Source organism: Dreissena polymorpha, chromosome 13, assembly GCF_020536995.1.
Source record: "Dreissena polymorpha isolate Duluth1 chromosome 13, UMN_Dpol_1.0, whole genome shotgun sequence".
NCBI classification, from domain to species: domain Eukaryota; kingdom Metazoa; phylum Mollusca; class Bivalvia; order Myida; family Dreissenidae; genus Dreissena; species Dreissena polymorpha.
This window is the reverse complement of record NC_068367.1, coordinates 26,909,934-26,934,867: the sequence shown is the minus strand read 5'-3', so window position 1 is coordinate 26,934,867 and position 24,934 is coordinate 26,909,934. Positions and strand designations below refer to the sequence as shown.

The following is a 24,934-nucleotide window of genomic DNA, read 5'->3' as shown; positions in this document are numbered from 1 at the left end:
GTATCAAATTTCTTGCGTGAGTTGGTGTCATTTATAACTAAAATAAAAAATCAATATAACTTTATAGCATTGAACAAACATTTCTAACATTGTACTTTGTTTAGAACCATAACAGTTGGAATGTTATTTATTTCGATTAAAACATAAAGGTTGTGAACCTTCTTTACTTTCTTTATTCTTCCAAATTCTTAAATATTATTTAAATGAAATTTTGAAATAAGTCCACCAATTCTCATTTCAAGCAGGATAATAACACCCTGAAGCTTAAAAAGGATTAAACATTGTTGAAAGCATACACAGAATCTTCGAAAATGACAAACAAGAAGCCCTTTCAAAGATAATATGATGCAGATCCTAAGATATAAGTTAGACATTTGCAAAATGCTAAAACTCTAAACTCATGGGAAGGAATACAAAGTCCATATCTCAAGCTCAGGAAGGCAATCTATTATAAACTAATGCAAGATGCTAGCATACATACATTTGGGCATTGCTCTGTGAAAAGGTGGTTTAATGAATGTGCGGAAAGCGTTGTCCCAGATTAGCCTGTGCAGTCCGCACAGGCAAATCAGGGTGGACACTACCCGCTTTTATGGCCTTTTTTGTTTACAGAGAGTCTCTTCTTTGCAAAAATCCAGTTTGGGCGGAAAGTGTCTTCCCTGAGTATAGCCTTTGCAGACTGCACAGGCTAATCTGGGATGACACTTTATGTGCATGCATTAAACCCCCTTTTCACAGAGCACGGCTCATTTGTAAAAGTTATAACTTTGTTTAATACTTGGTAGAGAACACAAAACATAAAGTCATGTTTCCAACAAAGGAAGTCTACCTATTTTATAGTCAACTGCAGGTGGGGAAGGGCAATGCCAAAGTGTGTGTTGTACAAGAGCAAGAAAGGACAAATGACCATTTTGCAGAATGTGGTTTTTATTCACAGCTTATCTGTGTTTAAAAGCAATTTACCCGTGATTTAAAAGTAATAATGCAATGTTTTAAACAGTGAAAAATAACAGTAAAAATAATCCATAATATTCACTATTTGACTGCAAAATGCCTTTTTTTGACGTTAAAACAGCATTATTCCAGCAAAATGCTTCAGATTCACCCTTTGATTAACAAAATGTTGAGATTAATAAAAATAAATAAATTAGAAATCCTACAATTTGGGAATTTTAGGCAGTCATTTAGGAATTTCCTTTTTTTTTGAGACCCTTGAGACTAGAATTGGGGCTAAAATGTTGGACTCAAACTCTACACCCCCACCCCCCAACAAAACTGTTGCATTGAAAACAAAAAACACACACACACACATACATACCTTATCAAGTCCTCTGAGCTTATGTGTCTGAGCCAGGAGATCTTTCAAGGACTGTATAGTGGAGATCATAGACTGGCGCTCGTTCTCGAAGCCCGCCTTCAAAGACTCAACGTCTGCATTGCGGGGAATCTCGCCCTGGGACTGGCTGCGGTTCAACAGGTCCAGTTCGGAGATCGTCAGCACGTTGACCCCCTCCGTGTGCAGACGACGTAATATGGTCTGTAAAATATGCCGTGCATAAGCTTGATGCAGTGCTTTGTAACCATCTGTTAATTTTACTGTTATAGATATTCAGGTGTTTAGATGACGAGAGATGGTCTGTAAAATATGGCATGCATGTGTTTAATGCATTTTTTAATCTCCTTTTTTTTTAGTTAAGTTTAGTTAAAACTCTTTTATTTGACCTTAATTGCAGCAAAAACATAAGGCTCAGAAATTATTTTCTGGGTAGAACCAGTACTTGGGTATCTTTAAGGGAGATCTAAAAAGGCTTTTACAGTGGGGATCAAAGCCTTGACCTACCGGATCCTAGGCCGACACCATATCCACTATATCATGGTGACAGTCACCTACTGGATCCTCGGCCGACACCATATCCACTATATCATGGTGACAGTCTTGACCTACTGGATCCTCGGCCGACACCATATCCACTATATCATGGTGACAAGCCTTGGCCTACTGGATCCTCGGCCGACACCATATCCACTATATCATGGAGACAGTCTTGACCTACTGGATCCTAGGCCGACACCATATCCACTATATCATGGTGACAGTCTTGACCTACTGGATCCTAGGCCGACACCATATCCACTATATCATGGAGACAGTCTTGACCTACTGGATCCTAGGCCGACACCATATCCACTATATCATGGTGACAGTCTTGACCTACTGGATCCTAGGCCGACACCATATTCACTATATCATGGTGACAGCCATGACCTACTTGATCCTCGGCCGACACCATATCCACTATATCACGGTGACAGTCTTGACCTACTGGATCCTAGGCCAACACCATATCCACTTTATCATGGTGACAGCCTTGACCTACTGGATCCTAGGCCGACACCAAATCCACTATATCATGGTGACAGCCTTGACCTACTGGATCCTCGGCAGACACCATATCCACTATATCATGGTGACAGTTTTGACCTACTGAATCCTCGGCAGACACCATATCCACTATATCATGGTGACAGCCTTGACCTACTGGATCCTAGGCCGACAACATATCCACTATATCATGGTGACAGTCTTGACCTACTGGATCCTCGGCAAACACCATATCCACTATATCATGGTGACAGCCTTGACCTACTGGATCCTAGGTCGACACCATATCCACTATATCATGGTGACAGTCTTGACCTACTGGATCCTAGGCTGACACCATATCCACTATATCATGGTGACAGCCTTGACCTACTGGATCCTAGGCTGACACCATATCCACTATATCATGGAGACAGTCTTGACCTACTGGATCCTAGGCGGACACCATATCCACTATATCATGGTGACAGCCTTGACCTACTGGATCCTAGCCCGACACCATATCCACTATATCATGGAGACAGTCTTGACCTACTGGATCATAAGCAGACACCATATCCACTATATCATGGTGACAGCCTTGACCTACTGGATCCTAGGCCGACACCATATCCACTATATCATGGTGACAGCCTTGACCTACTGCATCCTAGGCCGACACCATATCCACTATATCATGGTGACAGTTGACCTACTGGATCCTAGGCCGACACCATATCCACTATATCATGGTGACAAGCCTTTGCCTACTGGATCCTTGGCCGACACCATATCCACTATATCATGGTGACAGCCTTGACCTATTGGATCCTAGGCCGACACCATATCCACTATATCATGGTGACAGCCTTGACCTATTGGATTCTAGGCCGGCACCATATCCACTATATCATGGTGACAGCCTTGACCTACTGGATCCTAGGCCGACACCATATCCACTATATCATGGTGACAGTCACTATTTATTCAAACAAAAAGAGAGAAATGAGATCAAACCTCTTACATATACACTGTGCTCAGTAAAAAGGTGTTTAATGCATGTGCGTAAAGTTACATCCCAGATTAGCCTGTGCAGTCCCTCTAAACTCGTTTTTGCTAGGGCGAGACTTTCTTTAAGCAAAAAATATTATAAAAGCGGAAAGTGTCGTCCCTGATTAGCCTGTGCAGACTGCACATGCATTCAACCCCCTTTTCACAGAGCACGTCAAATATAAATTATATTATCATGCATATAACTGTGATCTAGACAAAGAAAAACAGAGGTCAACAAAAGAGTGATTTTGGAATGACTGCAAGGGAGACAAATACCCTCCATAATATAATGGGCTCATAAAAACTTAATACTTTGAAAATAAATTAATATTTTTGGACATTGTCATTGAGGGAATCAGCTGAAAGGAGAAACAACCCTAAAGGAGGGAAACTCACTGTTTTTATTATATTGGATATTAAATTATATTATTTTACAATTTACTATTTTATTTTTTTTATTTTTCGATGGTAGAATACCTGAAGTTTCTGTGACATGGGTTCAGAAGTGTGTCCATTCAACTGCCCGCCGTTGACGCTGGCACCATCTTGACGTTGTCGTGAGTACCGTTCTTGAACAGAATCATCTGCAAACAATCAAATAGTTTTTTTTTGTTTTTTTAACTATGATTCAAACTTGTATTTTCAGACCTTTTCAAAAGTTTCAACTATTTTTTCAAAATTTTGAACAGTTTCACCACTCATTTTTTTCACAAAGTTAAGTGGCCAAAGACCGCGTCATTTAGACAGGAAACCCTTGTATACATATTATTAAATAAATTTGTGGCATCTCACCTCACACCCTCTAAATATACATTAATAAATAGTAACATTTCACACGTAATTAAAATATTCAGTGGCATCTCACCGTACTCTATTCCAGCCCTCGACCTCAGAGTGCCAACCTCCTCCTGATGGCGCAAGACCAGCTTGCTCGTCTCTGACTTGTGGCGCCGCTCGAGCCTCTGCTCAAGGTTGCTGAGACGCTCCTGAAGCTCCTTGGCGTGCAGACGCTTGCAGTGCTCGATCTCATCCGTGTACTTGATGCGCAGGCTGGCGAGCTGGGTCTCAGTGTCGGCGCTAGAGCGGCGCGTCATCTCCTCAATGTGCCGCTGATGTTCCATGGAGAGCTCGTCCTTCAGCGACATCACCTTCTGTTTGCATGAAAACCATGAACACGGATCTTAATATGGATTCAGTTATCAGTTAACACCTAGATAAATATTTTCACGCATTTGTAGTCCCTCAGAAAGTTAAATTTAATTAAAGATTAAATTTCTTTCTAGATTCAAATTTTAAAGGCTTCATTACCAACCCTTAGATACTGATGAGCAGCAAACAGCATAAAACCTGAACAGACTGCGAGTCACTCACAAGCTGTTCTGGTTTTATGCTGGTTGCATACTGTCATTTTCCTTCTGAGTGGGATAGAGTTAACACAGGATTCTGTTTGTTTTTTAATTCAGATTATTGGTTAATATATAAATTTAAACCTTACTTAAACTTATTAAGCAAATTAATTGTTAGCATTTTAATTGTAAAAATAAAATTATTTAGCACAAAAAATATAATCTGAATTATCGAGATAAAAACATATAATGTCACTAATAATTTACTCATACATATCCAAAAAAACTACTCTTTTTATACAGTCATTTAACAAAAAAATATATCTATTACTACCCTTTTGAAATATATTCTTACATTGAAGAGAATTCTTAACTAATTTTGCAGACCATATAATTTCCTCTTACTTGTACAAAAGTTGCTTAGTAATCTAACTAAATCTTTAAAACTCTTTAATCTACACAAAACAACACTCCTGGTTAACTTGATTAATTAAGAAGAATTGATTGTGCAACCTGATCCACAAAAAGCAAACAAAATCAAACACAAAACATTGAGAAAACAATAATGCAATAAGCCTCACTCTGAATAAACTGGTCTTAATGCACTGGCCTAATGAGGGTAATGTGTCAGAACAGATTAGCTTGTGTAGTCCACACAGGCTACTACACAGGCTAATCAGGGACCACACTTTCCACCTTAACTAGATTTTTGCTAAAAAGAGACCTCATTTAACCCAGACATACCATAAAAGCAGAAAATGTCCTCACTAATTAGCCTGCGCATACTGCACAGTCTTATATTGTACGACACCCACAGGCATTAAGCCCTGTTTTCCCAGAGCGAGGCTCAAAAATATTTTACCCCGAAACCAAGCCCCACTTGCCTGCACAAAGTCGCGGGCCGACAGATTTGACGAGTTCCTGAACATTTCAAGCTCCTCCTGCGTTTTCTCCAGCAGAGATCTCAGATAGTTGATGTCCCGCTCGTCCGGTATAGGATGATACACATCAGCGCGGTTGCTCAATGGACTTCTAACTGACCTCGTATCCCCTTGACCCAGATTTGACCTTGACCTCGGCCCACCCATTTCAGTGGAAACCTCTTGAAACCTAGCCTCAACCTCAGGAACCCCTTCTGAAAGGTCATTTTCTGTCTGCTGCTCACCACTGTCGCCGTCTTCAAGTCTTGCCCCGCGCTGAATCTGCATCAAGGCGGTCTTTGTAATCAGAAGCTCTCTGCGAAGTTGCTGAATGTACTTCTCGGCATCTGAATGAGTGTGACCTTGACCTTCGGCCGCCCGATGATCACGACTGGAATGCTGTTCCGATTGGGAGTACCTTGGTCTGATGTTTCCGTCACGGTCATACAACTGACCGTCATCCCCGATGTAGCGCTCAGAGGCGGAAAATCCCTCTGACGGCCTTACTTCATACACCAGTTGTTCATTGTCCACAGAGTAACTATCTGTCTGTCTCGTTTCACGAGCACTTCCTGGTGACCTGTTGCTAGGTGATCTGTTGCTAGGTGATCTTTTGCTAAGAGAGGATTGCTCATCTTCATCAGAGAATCTTCTTCGGGTAGGAGATTTCCTTCTCTCTCTTCCTTCCAAATCATCGCCATCCCTTGGTGAACTTCTACGAGATGCTGACTTCTGGCTACCGTTCGGTGACCTTTGACCTTCAGCTGGTGACCTCCTTGGACCTTGAGAAAGGTCATCATGCTGAAAGCCAATTTCTGCACTTGATGGACTCCTTGGTGATGACCCTGATGACCTCTGAACCTTTTCAAACTGAACTTCACCATCTACAGGTGAGGGCCTTGATGATGATTTGCTTGACTTTTGACCTTCCGACTGACCTTGTTCAATAAATTTATCCCTGGTTGGTGGACTCGCACTAGCAGCCGTATACGATATGGACGATTCGGTGCGTCTCAAGAAATCAACAGAACCATTGTTGTCTACAAAATGAGGTCGCAGTTGTCGTGGTGATAAACTTTGACCTTCTGGGCTGTATTGAGCACTTCTTTCTCTAGAGAGACTGGGCTCAAAGGACTGGTGACCCGAATCCTCTTGATCCCGGAGACTGCCACCTTCTTCCAGGACAGTTGTGTCAGGAGACCTTCGTCTGGCATTTATCAACCTCTGACCTTGGTCTGGTGATCTACGAAGGTCAGCTCCATCTGTAGGCGACTGTCTCCTTGGAACAAGGTCACTCATTTCAACATGACGATCATCAAATCTCTCAAAGCGTTCGGCATTCAGTTCATCAAAAGGACTTGACCTTTCACCTTGAGCCTTTGATAATGACCTCAATTCTTCTAGTTCTAACTGGAGTTGGGAAATCTGATGATGCATGGATTCAACAGTTTCGTTCTCGGCATTTCGCATTTCAGCATTTCTTCTGTGAATATCTTCTATTTCTTTCTCCCTTTCTCGGACGGTATTTCGAGTGTCGCTAAGATCAGTTTCCAGAGAAAGAATTACCTCCTCCTGACTCTGTGGGAAAAATATGCAATCACCACAAAGTGTTAGAGAAGCAAATTACCACGAAAAAACCAAACCATAAATAACTATGTGTTAAGGCTAACTGAGACCAAGTTAATAATACTTCTCACTTACATGTACATTTCATACCATGTATTAACTTAATTTTTTAACATTTGAAACTTTGCTTATTGAAGGTCTATTTTTTGTCAGTTCCATTCAATGCAAAAACTATAAATTATCCCTTTCCTTGTAATGAAATTTATCTTACCTTTAAACCTATAAGAGATGTTAGTGCTTATTTATTAATTCTCTATGTTTTTTTATAAACAAACAAAATTAAAATTGTATTTTTTTCTATCACAAATTTTAAGAGGGTTTAGGTGCAACCAATAACCAAGTACTCTACCCAAAGTCTCATGACATACACATATAACAAAACACTTCAAACTAATTAATTAAAAGCCTCAAAAACACCACAATTCCAAACTCACCCTTAGCTGAGCTTGTAAAGTAGTTATGGTGTTGCTGTTATCTTGGGTCGCAGTTTCCTCCCTTGTTTTTGTGGATTCTTTTTCTTTCTTGGTCAGCTGTTCTTTGATTTTCTTCAGCTCTTGTTCCTTTTCCTTGACCTCGTTTGTAATTTTGGTGATCTCCTGTTCTTTTTCTGAAAGAAAATCCAAAAGCAAATTTAAACTTAAAACAGTTTTTTTTGCGATGAATTTGCTGGTGAACGGTGTATATGATTTTGAAATTTCTACTTTCTTGTACCATAACAACAGGCTCAGCAAGTCATCTAACTTACACCACTATGTGACATTTATTTATGCGCACTTATAATGAAATTGTAGGGAATGCCTAGCAACAATACCAGAAAGGATCGAATTTGACATACCTATTCATTCCAAACAAATAATATTACTGTAACAATATTTTGCAAAACATTTGCCCAACCTCAATCCACACAAAAGTTACTGAGAGGAAACAATTTTTCTAGTAAATTAGACCTTGAACTCGACCTGACTTGCTCAAAATACAATCCCAAGATGGCTCTTCACAGTGTTTATTTTTCACAATTTTGCAGATGGGTCTGGGTCCCTTAGAATTGGGAAAACTTGTGGTGTTTTGACTAAAATAGGGAAATTAGTGTTGTTGTTTTGCTAACAAATGCTTCAAAATTGAGAATAAAATAGTTTTCAATATTATATTTGAACTCACCCTTCAGTTTGCTCCTCTGTTCCCGGATCATTTTGTCCTTCTCTCCTATGGTCTGTTGTATGCCCAGTTTCAGTTTCACATATTCTTCATCCTTTGCCTCCACCAGGGACACCTGCTGTTCACTCATGTCCACTGCTTCCTTGAGGCTTTTCTTCACCTAAACAGGGTCAAAGAGTTAGTAAATAAATCATCCCCGGAGGAAAGTATTGTCAACTTAAAAGTACCGTAACTTCTTGATTATAATACTAACTTCATGTAAATATTAATTTTTTTCATTCATGTCCACCAATTCCTTTAGGCTTCTTCCCCTTAACAGGATTAAATGGTTTTAAATAGGCTAGCGTATGAACCAATTATCTATTTGGGGGGCTTCCTTTTAGCTTTTCTTTACCTAAACAAGATTAAACGGTGTCAAAAAGGATAGCATATGAACCATCTATCTATTCCCTTAAGCTTTTTTTAACCAAAAGAGGATCAACCTGTGTATTAAGGCTATACCATGAACCATCTCTCTAAAAAAAAAAAAACGCTAGCTTCATTCACTGCTCCCTCTGAATAAATATTTTCTTAAGCCAAAATTATCTTACAATAGTTATTATTTTCATTTTGGCCTTTCATTAGCAAAAGAAAAACACTTTAGCCAAATACAATTTTTTAGCCAAATTTGCAGCCATTGGCTTATTTTCCTAATGACAGCGTAAGACCCATCTATTTAATCTCCATCTATTTAATCTCCATCTATTTAATCTCCATCTATTTAATCTCAATCTATTTTTCATTACTTTCTTGATATCATTAAAAAAAAACTTTATGTACATAAGACGTCATTGTAAACTATAACTGGAAATCCACACTATTCAGCACATATGTGTTCACAGGACACACCTACACAATTTGTGTTTCTTCAACAAAAATGAGTTAAGGTATTGGTATTGATAAAGCATTAAAAATAAATTTCTTGATTATGATTTTATTTAATTAATAATATTTAAATAATTGTACAGGTAAATTTTGTTAGTCATTATTTATTTTTCTTTGACATATCTTCCTTTCCTTGGCTTTTAAGTATTTAAATAACAATTAAAGCATGATTCATTGAAGCATTTACATTTAAATCCTACATAACAAGACACGTATTTGTATGAGTCAAATGCAACCACATTACACTTTTGACTGAAAACCCCTCAATCCAAAGAACTGAACCAAAATATGGAGGTGCATTAGACCACATGCTTGTAAAAACTCTACCACATACGTTTTCTGACGAATTTGTAGTTCCTTAGAAAGTTAAATTTAATCTAAGACCTTTCTTACCAGATTCAAGTTTTAAAGGCTTCATTTCCAACCCTTAGATACAGATGAGCAGCAAACAGCATAAAACCTGAACAGACTGCGAGTATCTTAGAGGCTGTTCTGGTTTTATGCTGTTTGCACATAGCCATTTTCACTTTGCTTCCAAGTGGGAAAGGGTTAAATATGTAGTTGGAGCTCCTACCTCTTCTAACTCAGTTTCTGCCAACTGCAACTGTAATCGCAAACTTTTGGCTTCCTCCGAGATCGAGGTGGTACCGTCCTTCTGTGACTTTTCTACCTCGCCTTCCTTTCGTGACCTCTCGACTTCTTGCTGCGCGACCTTGACCTCCTGTTGGGCAGCCTTGAGGTCATTTTGGGTCGTCCTCAGATGCCTCTGGAGTCTGTCATACTCCTCTTGCGGTACGGTTCTTGCGGTTTTCTTCGACTGGTAAACAATCACAAGCTTGATTATTTATATTTATAAATAAAGATTGATAAATTATTTATTTACAAGTTGTTAATGCATTGATTAAATTATCTATATGTAAGAAATCATTTTTTGTTAAGGATTTCATTTGTGTGTTCGTATTTTTGTATAAGTATTTTGTATGTGTAAACAAAAACATGCACTTGCTGATTCTGCCAATAAACTGAAACTGAATCTGATGATCTATCAATTTCTAACCAGGTACTTTCCTGAGTCTAAATGTATACATTTATTTAGGCAGTTGATGAGAAGTGTAAGTAAATATTGCATCCAGACAAAAGTACTTACAACTTAGAAGAACCTTATCTCTGAACTTTTTCACTGTGTCTGATTTACGGATATAAGCATAATCTCTAGATTTTTCTATCTTACAATATTAAGCAACATGTTTTGGCTGACAGCATTATTCACATTCGACCTATCATGAAGACACTTCCCCATCTTACTTCCTCTTTTTTTTCATTACGTTTGTTTATTTAAACAATATAAAATAAACAAAGTAACTATAATAGAACAAGAGCTGTCACCATAGGATGACACATGCCCCTTAAAAACGCTTTGATAGAAGTTATGAGCATTTTACCATGCTAAATCCTTGAAATGCACTAAGTGACCCCGTGACCTAGTTTTTGACCCGGCATGACCCATATTCGAACTTGACCTAGATATTGTCTAGATACAACTTCTGACCAATTTTGGTAAAGATCGGATGAAAAGTATTTGAAATAGAGAGCGGACACGAAAAGTGTGACAGACAGACTGACAGACTTACAGACGGACAGTGCAAAAACTATATACCCCCTTTTCTTTGAAAGGGGGCATAAAAATATCAGGTGTCAAAACGTCCCATAGACTTGTTCACAACTACTTTTTGGCACACACATGGCCGAGCAAACAACAACTTGTTTTATCAAATAAGTTAGTTATGACCATAATTGTTATTCATCTGCCCGCTATTTGGCATTTATTAATTATTTAAAGGAGTTGATCTAAGATATTTTTAGCAAAGCAAGTCTTTTTAGGGTTGAACAATTCCCAGAAATAATATCTTAAATTGTTAACTATTATTAATTCAATTTGACAGCCAGCTATAACCATTCTAAATGTTGAGAGCAACAAGGCTGCCCAGAACAGCAATAAAGTTGAAAATGATGCAAACTTTCCATGTATGACTGGTACAGGTATCATTCATGATGAAGTTAGCACACACTCTGCACAAGTACACTCTGTTCTTTGATTTGCTGAGATTTCTCATGAAATGCTATGTATAACTTTAATATTATTTTCTGATGTTTTGTTTGTGAAACAAAAACAAATGTATAAACCCCACACAGTATTTCACTTGCTATATGCAAAACAACCATAAGAAAATTAATTACTTTTACTACAGTACCAATTATTAATTCCTGGCTAGAGAAGTGTGAAGCTTTTTATGCATTTAAATATGTATGTGAATGTTTATGTATTTATATATTGTAATGACTGAAATAAAAGTTATTACACCCCCACCCCACAAAAAAACAACAACAACTGTACAACACTTACCCAGTCCGCTTCCAGCTGAGTGTGCTGAAGTTCACCCTGCAGCTGGTGGATCTGATCCTCGCGCTCCGTCACCTGACCCAGGGCATGACGCAGTTTCTCCTCCGTTTCTTGAAGTCGAGCACTTGTCATAGACAGCTGGCTGGAGGTTTTCCACAAATCCTGCTGAAGGTCACGCATCTCTGTATCTTTCCCTGCTAGGTCCTTGCTAACTTGCTTCAAGTTTGCTTCAGTCTCATTCAAACGGTCACAAGTCTCAGAGAGCTGATCTGACGTTTTCTCGAGGCGTTCTTGAGTGGCATGAAGTTGGGTCCAAACGTCCAAGTCTGGCTGGTTTTTGTAGGCTTTCAATTGTTCCTCTAGCCTGCTTATTTCCGTCTTCATCTGCTTCTGCAACTGCTCTTGCTGGATCTCCAACTTCACCACCTGTGACTGGTATTTTTGCTTCTCCGTAAGGATCTCCCTTGCCTTGTCCGCATGTTGCTTATACTGAATGACTTGGGCCTGTAGGGTTTCTACATCTGTGCCCAGTTCAAAAGAGCCCTGAGATTTAAGTTCCTCAGACTTTAGACTTGTTCGACTAGCACTGCTTTCAGATTTGTCCTCTATTCCATACTGTCTTTTTATCACAGTCAGTTCTTCTGTAAGTTGTCTGATTTGAGTGTTCAACTGTTTCTCTTTGGCAATCTTATCTTCCAGGTCACTTTCAAGCTCTTGGATAGTTTTCAAGCTTCCTCTTCTTTCTCTTTCCTTTCGGTCTCTCAACTGCTCGATATCATTTATAGCTTGAATACTATCCATTCTTTCCTTTGCTAGCTCATCTTTGGTAGTTGCAAGCTGCTGTTCTAAGGTCTGGATCTTTTCATTGTCAGATTTTCCCAGCTGCTCTTTAACAAACACTAACTCTTTTTTCAGTTCATCCCTTTCAACTTCAATTTTTTGTTTCTCAGTTTTCACTTCTTCAACAGTTCTCTTTGTTTTTCTTTCAAGCTCAGATTTATAAAGTTCTATTTCTTCTTCAGCATCCTCTACTTTTTCGCTTCTGGCCTTTTCTAACTGCTGCTTGACAAGATCTAATTTTACCTGCAGTTCACGACTTTCTGCACACTTTTCTTCATACTGTTCCTTATAAAAGGACATACTTCTTTCAATTTCTTGATGCTCTGATTTAGACATTGAGAACTCTGAACCTAGGCTCTGAGCTAAACTGCTTTCATTCTTGCTTCTGTAACTTTCCAATTCGGCTTGCAGTTCCTCTATTTCATCTTGCTTCTCTTTTAATTCAATTTCATCTTCGTAGGCTCTGACTTCTTTGGCAGATTTCAAATCTTCTTCCAGCTGTCTCACCTTTTCTTCAGTTTCTCTTAAAACAATTTCCTTTTCTTTCACTGTTTCCCGCAAAGACGTCACAGAACTAGTACTAAGAGTTTCAAGTTTTGTTCTTGTTTCAAGTAATTCAGTTTGCAATCTTACTGTCTCTTCAATTTTGTCTTTAACAAGCTGCCTTTCATTTCCACTCTCAAGGGCTTCAGTCATCTTTTCCAGCTCTTTCCTTAGCATCTCAACCTCCAGTATTTTCCCTTCAATCAGTTTATCTTTAACATCCTCTGTCATTGGTGGCAAAGGAGGTGCAATTTCAGACGCTTCTTCGAGCTGGTTCTTCAACCTTTCATTTTCTTCCTTTAATTTCACAACCAAAACATCCTTTTCATCATCGACAATAACTTCTCTTGTCTGTTTCTTCCCAACAGCTGCCACATCTGCCTTCAGTTTAGCAATTTCCTTTCTCTGCTCTCTAATGAGCACCACCTTTTCATCCTCTTCTAAAGGTGGAGATGGCGGTTTTATACTCAGGGCTGCATCAATCTGTTTCTTGAGGGTCTCATTCTCAAGTCTGAGTTCTCTGATCAAGACAGATTTATCATCTTCACTGAGATTAGCGTCCATAATCTGCTGCTTCAGCTTCTCAATCTCTGATCTCAGCCTCTGAATCACGTCAGATTTACTCTCCCCGTCTTCATCTGTGGGCGGGGATGGAGGTCGCCCTAGGGTCACAGCATCGAGCTGAATTCTCAGCGACTCCGTCTGAGTTCTCAGGCTCTCAATGATCAACTTCTGTTTCTCCATTTCAGACTTCTGGGTACTTGCCAGACTGGAGTGTTCTTCTTCATCCTCTTCAGGAGATTTTGGGGGTGAAGGTGGCACCCCGAGAATCTTTTGTATCTGCTCTTTCAGAGACTCTATTTCTTCACTCTGTTGTTTGATCAGCTGAGATTTCTCATCTTCTGTAATGGTAGAATTATCAGCAGAATGCTCTGCCTCTCTTCTTAGTTTTTTAATGAGTTTCTCCTTTTCAATGATCTGCTCATCATAATTCTTCACCTGGTCCTTGTATTGTGTGATATGCTGAAAACCAAAGACCACACAATTTTCTACAAGTTGTAATTCTTCTACTCATGATTTTTACTCTCATTTGTCAATGAGGATCTTAATCACTGGAAGCTAGAAACAGTGCCACATGTCTCGACACTGATACAAAGTGACACTAGTTATTTGTTAAGGCACCATTTCAGTGTGGAAATATGTTTACCATCTCTTCATGGAATAATCAAAACAAATCATCTAGGAAATACAAACCAAGTAACTAATTTCTCTCCTTTTCATAATAACATTTTTATCTTTCAAATAAAATTCATAAATCAAAAGTCTCAGATTCAAGGAGTTGAATGTTTACCACATATTCAGGAATTTACAGCAGTTCATTTAGCAAATCTTATCAACAATTTTTTTAATTTACTGTCATTTTAACATTCACTGAACTCAAAATTGTCACTTAAAACAGCAAATAACATAACGATTTACTATACCAATTAATTTTTTTGTTTGAATAAATTGAGGACCACTATGCAACACAAACAGAAGCAAGTGTACAATTTTAACTGTTACTTCTGCGAATTACCAACAAGTACAGATTTGAGGAGCTTAATTTTGTAAGTGTATTCAACACTTACATAATTATTCAAGGAGCTTAATTTTGTCTGTTAATTCAACACTTACAGATTCCAGGAGTTCAATTTTGTCTGTAAGTTCAGCAATCTCTTCCATCTTCTCCTCAACAACATTGCCATTCTCTCGTAGGTCTTTCTTCAACATGGCTATCTCCACCTCATGTTTGATCTGAAATATTTCAACATGAGCAAGCTCTTTTCACACAGATAAGAAAGTGAAAAAGATGCCATTGGGGTGATATTGTTGGCCCACCTTCATAATGTAACAATCAAGCAATGATGCTTTGGGGTCATGACTTTATGAGCTCAGTTTTAGTCTTATTCTTAACACTTGTAAGCTCAGTTTCAGTTTTAGTCTTACTATCAAGACTTTAAAGCTCAGTTTTACTTTTAATCTTAACATGTAAAAGCTCAGTTTGAGTCTCATTGTTATTTCTTCTACGCTAAATTCAAGTCTTATTCTTAAAATCATTAAGCTCACTAGTGGTCTTAATCTTAATATTCAAAGAGCAGTTTGAGTCTATCCTTCATGTTTGTTTTCTTAATGTCAAGTCATCACACAAAATATTCGGTCAATTGAAACGCTCAAATGTCGAATGCATTTTGAATGGTCTTTATCTTTAGTTGAGATTTTTGTTCTGATAGAAAACTTGTATAATCACATAGTTAATGGGCATCACCTTAAATAACACCATTAAACGTTGAAATGTTTAATAATGATTCATAAACTTCCCCAATGTTTTACGAGATAGGCATCTTGTATGTTACAAGATAAATGTAATGCATAATTTGATAAAGAACTTTAAAGAACAATATGGATCTTAAGGCATGTAGGAGGGTATTTTGGAAATAAGGTGGAACAAACAAAAGGGTGCACAGTCTAAGTGCAGTTTCAGCCAGTGCAGACTAGTGACATTTTGTTCCATTTCACTGAGGTATTAATACACGTGAGTTGGACAACATGGATACTCGGAAATTCAGTCATTTAGCTCCAATTTGTTTTTCATACAAATAACAAGATGTGTTTGTGAAACACAATGTCCCCCTATATGATGTTTGACCTTGAAGGATGACCTTGACCTTGTGAAGGATGACCTTGACCTTTCACCACTCAAAATGTGCAGCTCCATGAGATACACATGCATGCCAAATATCAAGTTGCTATCTTCAATATTGCAAATGTATTCAAAAAATAAGCGATTTGGGCCACATATATTTGACCTCTGACCTTGAAGGATGACATTGACCTTAACCTTTCACCACTCAAAAATGTGCAGCTCCATGAGATGCACATGCATGCCAAATATCAAGTTGCTATCTTCAATATTACAAGTATTTATAAAATAAGCGATTTGGGCCACATATATTTGACCTCTGACCTTGAAGGATGACTTTGACCTTGACCTTTCACCACTCAAAATGTGCAGCTCCATGAGATACACATGCATGCCAAATATCAAGTTGCTATCTTCAATATTGCAAAAGAATTCATAAAATGAGCAATTTTGGCCACATATATTTGACCTCTGACCTTGAAGGATGACCTTGACCTTTCACCACTCAAAATGTGCAGCTTCATGAGATACACATGCATGCCAAATATGAAGTTGCTATCTTCAATATAGCAAAAGTTATTGCAAAATGTTAAAGTTGGCGCAAACAGACAGACAGACCAACGGACCAACAGACCAACAGACAGACAGGGCAAAAACAATATGTCCCCCACTATTATAGTGGGGGACATAAAAATTGTTTGGTGTACTATGGGTAATGGTGAAGGTAAAAATAATCATTGAACTATGTGCCCTTCTTATGTAAAAAGGTCATTTCACATTGAATTATTTACATGTTTATGTTTGAGTACGGTTGATAGCTCCGGGTTTCAATAATATATGTGTTCTTGAGAGCTATCAACAGCTATCAACAGCGTACAAGAATGTCATCAAACTGCACAAGTGAAACCTTGGTCATTTTTTTATTTTTAAACACACCCTCTCAGGTAAAACTCTGACAAATACCGTTTACAGTAAACAATGTTTTTACAAACCACCTCCAACAAATAATAAAGTCTACACTGTCTGAATGGCTAAACAGAATCTGTATAAGGACCTGTGGATTAATTCCACACCAATGTTAACATGGAATTCTTTAAATTTGGAACTTAATAATAAACATTAAGACTAATTAAAAATGAAACATATTTATTTAACCATAATAAAACATAAAAGTATTAATTGATTAAAGAAAGGTGAGTTTATAACTAAAAGGCATCATAACCATATTCCCATCTAAGTATAATGATATTACAGTATAGTTTTAGATTAACTGACATTTCTATCTGATCCTGCAAACATCAATTATAGTAATGTTAATACGGTAGCAGGATATAAGGTTCACACACACTAAATAGTGTCTTTATATGAGTATAACAAACACTAATTCCCAACATCTTGTTAAGGATATGTGGGTGCACTGGGTTTTACCTCTTGAACAGGTTCTTGTGGTTTCTCAGGCTGCTTCTATTTATGTGCAAAGTTTTAAGTAATATATATAACACTATAAAATATTATACAAAAGTGCAAAAAAGTTCAAAAACATAATTAAAACTTTCATCAATCGGGATAACCTTAATAACTTTGTTCTTTTTAAATGCCGCCAAAAACTAAATATGAGTATTGAAAAATTTAATGCAAATGGCATGATTGGGGAAAAAGTGCATATTATCCATTTTCTGTAGGTAAATCTAAAATATCAAATATAGCCAATACTGGGCAAATAAAATAAAAAAGTGGCCAAAACATTGTTTAATTTTGTAAATAAACCTTCAATTGAGAAGGTTTTACCCCATTACATGTAAACACGTATGCAATGATAAAATATTCTCAGAAATTAAGTGTAACGTGAAGATATTTTCTAAACCAATGCATATTTTGGCTACCAGAGAATACAGCCATTCTGAATCAAGTACTCATTGTTCACAAAGGCAATAATAAGATGATTGATTCACTTACAACAAGAGTGTGCTCATCGCCGAGTGACTCGGGACTCCTCTCCATGAGTTCCCTGGTGAGAGACTCGATCTCGCGACATTTCTCCTCCAGCATGTTCTGCACAGTCTCGTAGTCCTCCTGGAGTTTTGTCTGCCAACATATTGGGTCAAACAAATGAGCCTTGTTCTGGGAAAACAGGGCTTAATCCATGCACATAAAGTGACGTCCCAGATCAGCCTGTGCAGTCTGCCCAGGCTATTCAGGGGCGATGCTTTCTGCTTTTATGGAATTATTAGTTAAAAAGAAAGTATCCTTAAAAAAAACAGGCTAGGGAGAAAGTGTTGTCCCTGATAAGCCTGTGTGGACTGCACAAGCTATTTTGGGTGGACACTTTACACACATGCAGTAGGAGCAGTTTTCCCAAAGTGTGGCTCAAATAATTGACTTTTTCAAAGGGAAATGTCTTGTTAAAACATTTGTTAACTGAATATGATGTTATCAAACATTCTTTTAAGCAGGGTTTATTTATTAGTATATGTTTTGTGATAAAATCAAGGCTGAGTTAACAAGAGATTGCCAAGCAATATGGTCCCCTACCGGTGAAACTCCATCATTGTCAGTAAAAATAAATAAAATTATTTGTTGCCATAGCAACCTAAATTTTTGACGTAGGAACAAAATGAAATGACGTGCTTAATCTCCATATTTCCATCTATCCATGTTTCAAGTTTCATGAAAAAATATGAATAACTTTCAAAGTTATCGCAGGATCCAGAAAAGAGTGACGGACTGACTGACAGACAGACTGACAGACAGACAGACAGACGGAGCATAAACCATAAGTCCCCTCCTGTTTCACCGGTAGGGGACAACAAAGGGCAATACAGTGACTTGAAAACGTTCACAGTTCACCTTAAGGGCATTTATTTATTTGGAAACTTTTAAATTTAACCCTTTACCACTAAGATAAACACTTCGACATGTTGATAAACACTTTGACATGTTTGTAGTCCCTTAACAAATCAAACTAGATACAACTTCTGACCAAGGGTGGTTAAGATCGGATTAAAACTACTTGAATTAGAGAGCAGACACCATGCTGAATGTGTAAAACGTACTAAGTGACCCACTGACCTAGTTTTTGACCTGCCATGACCCATGTTCGAACTTGGCCTAGACATCAAATAGATACAACTTCTGACCAAGTTTGGTGAAGCTCTGATGAAAACTACTTGAATTAGAGAGCGGACAACATGCTGAATGTTTAAAACGCACTAAGTGACTCCGTGACCTAGTTTTTGACCCGACAGGGCCCATGTTCGAACTTGGCCTAGACATCATGTAACTACAACTTCTGACCAAGTTTGGTGAAGATCGGATGAAAACTACTTGAATTACAGAGCGGAATCGTACCGACCGACAGACCCACTGACCGACAGACAAGCTCACTCCTATATACCCCCCTAAACTACGTTTAGTGGGGGTATAATCAAATTCAAGACCTTTCCTACTAGATTCAAGTTTGCAAGGCTTCATTTCCATCCGAATATACTTATGAGCAGCAAACAGCATAAAGCCTGAACAGTCTGCGAGTTACTCGCAGGCTGTTCTGGTTTGATGCTGGTTGCACATGGCCATTTGCACTTTGCTTCAGAAAAGCAGAAAAGGGTAAACAAAAGGGCAAACAATTCTGAATGAGTGTTTTATACATGTTATATTATATTACCAATGAGTTATGTATGAAAATGTAAATGCTGTCTATGTAAATATCAAACATGGTAAAAAACTATAAAACAAAAAAACAAAAAGGGCAATAACTCACCTGGAAGTCTGTGAGATCGTTGACCTCGGTCTGGTAGCCATCCACCTGCAGAGTGATCTGCGCTATGAGGCTCTCCTTCTCGTCTATCTCAGCCTGGAGCAGACTGAGCTCCTCAAAGTTGGGGGCCTGGAAAACAACCAAACATGTCAGGCCTTCCTCAGCAATATCATTGGTTTAATGGACCTATTCCCAAAGCGAAATGGTGAAAAACTTTCCAAATTTGGGAAAAAAGTCCCAATTAAAAAAGTGTATTTTTTTGTTAAAGGAGTGTCTTATGAATATTATGTCTCAATGTTTTTTCAAAACATCTAACTATAAAGTATATTATAATAACCTCAATTATAGTTCAAGACATCTAACAAAGTATATATCAATAATTTATATGACATTGTTCTTATAATTTGAATTATTATAAGAGTTTCATTAAATTACTTTTTCCAAATCAGTTTACTTTTTGTGGGAAAAAAATCCCAATGCATTTTTCTAAAATGGCTAGAAAAAGGCCTGTTTTTACTCTCTTGGCATTCACAATATATCTTCATTCACTATAATATGTAAAATCACCAACACCATAAACAATTATTTTCATTTTTGAAAGACAGTTTACTGAATGATAATTGTATTGACAGCTACCTTTATTCACATGTTGCGTTTTATGTGATATAAACAAGTGGCACTTTTGCATATGGACTTAAATTGCAATATATTTTGGCATTATATATCACAGAAAATTGTCTGCCAAAAAATACAGGAATATTTAAGTAATTATTTTTGTGCATAGTTCATTAGAATGTTTTTGTGTATGGGAGTATTTAACAAAGTATCTTTTGTTTGACTCAATAAAAATGATGAATAAGAGTGTCAAAACATAAATGGGGGGATAAAATCATAAAATTGCTAACTCACTTGTACAGGCTTTTCTTGTAGAGCCGATATCAGCTCATCCTTTGACTGAAGATCTTCCCTAAGGGAGGTAACTTCAGTCTCAAGGGAGACCACCAACTCCTCCTTCAGCTGAAGAGCACTCTTCATGGAAGACAACTCTATCTCCAAACTGGCCAGTTTCTCCAGCTTATTGGCGACTGATTCTTCCATTTCCTGCTGAATACTGGCCTGTACATGAAAAAGAATCACTGTCATTATTGCTTTTCTCCTTTCAGGGATAATATTTTCCCCATTTCAGTTTTTAGTAATAACATAACCAAACAACATTGAACGTCAATCTATTGTAAATAAATGAACATTAGATACAATAGTTTCAAGGTCAAAACTCTACACATGTGCACATGTTATACTTGTTCATGCTTATAACATACGTCATGCTGTTATTACGATCCATAAAATTATGTTCAATTCACATTGTAAAATCATAATGCAATTTCTTCTGAATAATGTATGAACTATTATATAGGCATTTTGAAAACAGCATGCAATCTTATATGATTAGTACAACTTTATGTTTGCCTTCATGTAGCATCATGCATTTGTTGTTGTTGTTTTCAGATAAATAAGGAACTAATGTCAAACATCAAGACATGTAATAAAACACACAAGAATTAATTTAAACTAATCCCAAACCATAGACATTTCAACCAGAACAAATACATCGCATTCAACACAAATCCCAAAGCACACACTAAACAACCACTTGTAAAAGAAACACACATGATCATTTATTATGAAATTTTAAAGTATATGATTTGTCAATGCTCTTAAAATATACAGCAAGACCAGATATTGTAAATATTTTTTGTAATTTTTGAATTTGCGTTGTAAGAAAAATTAAATGTATAACAAAAGGGTGACAAAAACGCTGAAGAGTATTTAACCACCAACGTAGAAAGAGAAGGAATAACAGCTTTTTTTAACATTTATGAACATAGGAAGATAAAAAGAAAGTAGTAAGAAGAGCTACTCTATTCCAACTTTTGAAGATTTTTTCAAAGCAAAAAAATTTATATTAAGCTGAGAATCAGATTCACAACCCTCATTGGTAAAACCGAAAAAAAAATCAAAATATTTTTTTCGGTGCTTTTTTTTCTTGTTTATTCCCAAGAAAATTGTGCATCGCAACACCATGTGGGTTACCTTGTAGGTAAAGGAAAAAAAGAAAAAACAATCAAAATTGTGTGGGATTTTTGTTTTTTTGTCCATTCCCAAGAAGAAAAGTGTGCGTCACAACACTTATTGCAGGGCTACCTTCTCGGTAAAAGATGCGCCCACGTTCATAATGCTAGAGTCCGGGGTAAGAGAGTGGTCGGTAAACGCAGAGGAAGCGCGCACTGACTGCAGCCCTGTGACCTCGCGCTCTCGATGCTTGAGTTCCTCTCGTAATTCTTCCACCTCGTCATACTGTTAGTGGCAGGAACCAGTGAGGGATTATGGGTAAGAATGCATTACCGTACTTTACCATGTTTAACGTGCAGTTTTTCACCATAATATTTCAAATTAAAAAGTTGATGCCTATTACACATTGATACAACATTGTTTACCTTATACTACCGTTTGCTCAATAATAAAATGGTGGCTGAATTGATGTATGATCTGACTTGCGATTTTTCTTTTTTAACTTGTTAATAAAACTTGTTTTCCTCAATTTTGGCATTTAAAATTGGGTGCACATTAAACATTGTTGCCCTTAATCTATTGCAAACTACGGTAATGTTAACAAGCAAAGGCGGCCAAAAAAGTTTTATTATTTTTTTTAGAAGATGAGTGCAGAGCTTTGTTTACAGCTAATCTTGTGAAAATTTCAATGGGCTTCCTCAGTAGATTTTAGCCCTGTTCTAGGAAATGTTGGCTTCATGCATGTGTATATTGTGTCTTACAAAATAGACACTTTCCGTTTTTGAGGCATTTTTTCGATTAAAGGAAGTCTCTTGTAAACTAAAATCCAGTTTAAAGTGTCATCCCTGATTAGCCTGTGCGGACAGCACATGCTTATCTGGGATGACACTACTTAATGCATTTAGCCCCGTTTTCGCAGAACGTGGTTCATTAGTATTTCATAGTAGTTCTATTTGCGGATTCTTTCCAGCCCGATTATAATCTATATTTTCACCCTGATACTAATGGTGAGGTAACTAGGAAAAAAATATTGTGTAAAGTCAAACAAAATATTTAAGTTAATTCAAAACTTTTACTTGTGACTCCCATAAGAGTACAATTGTATATATTCAACCAAAGTTTTTTCACTGTTAAAATAGGCAATACATAGCTTATTACATGATTTCAAATGAAAATATCCCGCCTCTATGAAAATACTCATCTCTTTTGGCCATTAACACATTCTGTGACGTTGTAAACTGGTGCATAATTAGAAGTAAGTTATAACCTAGCAACACCAAAAATGAGTTACATGTGAATTATTACTGATAACTGTTGAATAAATGTTATGTCACAATTGCTGGTTATTTCAGTGGTAAATTAAATATATGTCAGAATTAATAATCTAAACTAAGTAATGTTAGAAGCAAGGTTCTAGCTAACTAACTAATATAAATGAAACACAGAGTAATTATTTAAGTTTAAGTTACCAGTCATAACACTGACATAAAACAGTGTTGTAAATTATGAATACACATACACAATATATGTTTATTGATTAAAATTGACTTGAAGTATACTTTTGACTCTACATATTTAAGCTCATTTCATCATAAGCCTAGGCCTTAATGAGTCAATTTTGAGTCATTTTACTGGGTAGAACCAGTAAACGGTGTCCCAATAGGGGTAAATATTGAGAACTCTTCCCAAATGAGGAATGAACCACAAGGTCGCTAGGCGGACACCATATCAACTACATCACGGTGACTGTGTGAATTTCGAGTAATAATCATTGAGTCATTCAATAGAAAATTGTTAGCAAGAATCTCAGATCTGTTACTTTAGGCTTGAGTTATGATAATGTGTTTTCAATCATGCAGCATTCTACATATTGTATGCAGAAGAATAAACAAACTAACAATTTCTTTCCAATTATTGCAATATCCATGCACATGCAAATAAACATAATGTCATGAAATTGGGTGAAGGCCAGATGACCTCCGGCTATTCAATTTTATTTAGCCAAATAAACCATACTATGTCAGAATTCATCAAGTTTGCGTCTAGCCAAATGTGTTCATTTAGCAAATGGCAGAGTTGGAACTGGAAAGGACCAATTTAAAAATGTTTTTAACATACAGCTTCAAAATGCTGCAAACCTGACTTATTTAAAAAAAAAAAAACTTTCTCAAACTTACCAGCCTCATTCTTGGAAAAGTGGGCTACCTGCATGTACGCAAAGTGTCATCCCAGATAAGCCTGTGCAGACTGCACAAGCTAAGCAGGGACGACACTTTTCGCCTAGACAGGATTTTTTTTTAAGAGACTTCCTTCAAACAACTATTCCGTACGAGCAGAAAGTGTCATCCCTGATTAGCCTGGGAGGACTGCACAGGCTTATCTTAGACGACACTTTATGCACACGCATTAAGCCCAATTTTCACAGAATGCAGCTCATAGAATTCACAAGCCACTCAACAATTCAGCCCCTTTCACAGATCTCACCAGGTTTTCCACGCCCTTCTCAGCCTTGAGGTCTGCAATGTCTGCCTGGAGCTGAAGTATCTCCTCAGAGAGCTGATCTATCTCCTGATTCTTCTCGTCAATCAGGTTCTGTGACAGCCCCGACATGTCAGCCACACTCGACGCCTCGGCAAGTTTGACTCTCTCCTGTGATTTTAATGGACACCATTATGTTGCCTTAGTTTGAGAACTGATAAATAATTATTTAAAAAAAACAAAAAACAAGGGCTGATTGTAAAACATGCATGCTGTAAGTTGAAGTGGCAGCCATTGTGTGAATACGTGTTTTGTCACTGTGACCTTGACCTTGACCTAGTGACCTGAAAATCAATAGGGGTCATCTGCCAGTCATGATCAATGTACCTATGAAGTTTCATGATCCAAGGCCTAATTATTTTTGAGTTATCATCAGGAAACCATTTGACTATTTTGAGTCAATGTGATCTTGACCTTTGACCTAGTGACCTGAAAATCAATAGGGGTCATCTGCCAGTCATGATCAATGTTCCTATGAAGTTTCATGATCCTAGGCGTAAGCATTCTTGAGTTATCATCCGGAAACCATTTAACTATTTTGAGTCACTGTGACCTTGACCTTTGATCTAGTGACCTGAAAATCAATAGGGGTCATCTGCCAGTCATGATCAATGTACCTATGAAGTTTCATGATCCTAGGCCTCAGCATTCTTGAGTTATCATCCGGAAACCATATTACTATTTCGAGTCAATGTGATCTTGACCTTTGACCTAGTGACCTG

General features: G+C 37.4%; 1 protein-coding gene across 1 annotated transcript in view; it reads right to left on the bottom strand.

Moving 5' to 3' along the window:
• LOC127855708 (A-kinase anchor protein 9-like) overlaps positions 1–24,934 on the bottom strand; it is a 477,990-nt gene that overhangs the window by 277,257 nt on the left and 175,799 nt on the right. Inside the window, exons 37-50 of the mRNA XM_052391486.1 lie at positions 24,159–24,323; positions 21,807–21,959; positions 20,514–20,720; positions 19,608–19,733; positions 17,807–17,935; positions 14,845–14,964; positions 11,791–14,193; positions 9,961–10,203; positions 8,466–8,622; positions 7,742–7,914; positions 5,646–7,259; positions 4,281–4,566; positions 3,893–3,999; positions 1,319–1,537 (exon numbers count right to left, since the gene is read on the bottom strand). Of these exons, the coding sequence (XP_052247446.1) occupies positions 1,319–1,537; positions 3,893–3,999; positions 4,281–4,566; positions 5,646–7,259; positions 7,742–7,914; positions 8,466–8,622; positions 9,961–10,203; positions 11,791–14,193; positions 14,845–14,964; positions 17,807–17,935; positions 19,608–19,733; positions 20,514–20,720; positions 21,807–21,959; positions 24,159–24,323 (6,102 nt within the window). The remainder of the gene's footprint in view (positions 1–1,318; positions 1,538–3,892; positions 4,000–4,280; positions 4,567–5,645; positions 7,260–7,741; positions 7,915–8,465; positions 8,623–9,960; positions 10,204–11,790; positions 14,194–14,844; positions 14,965–17,806; positions 17,936–19,607; positions 19,734–20,513; positions 20,721–21,806; positions 21,960–24,158; positions 24,324–24,934) is intronic.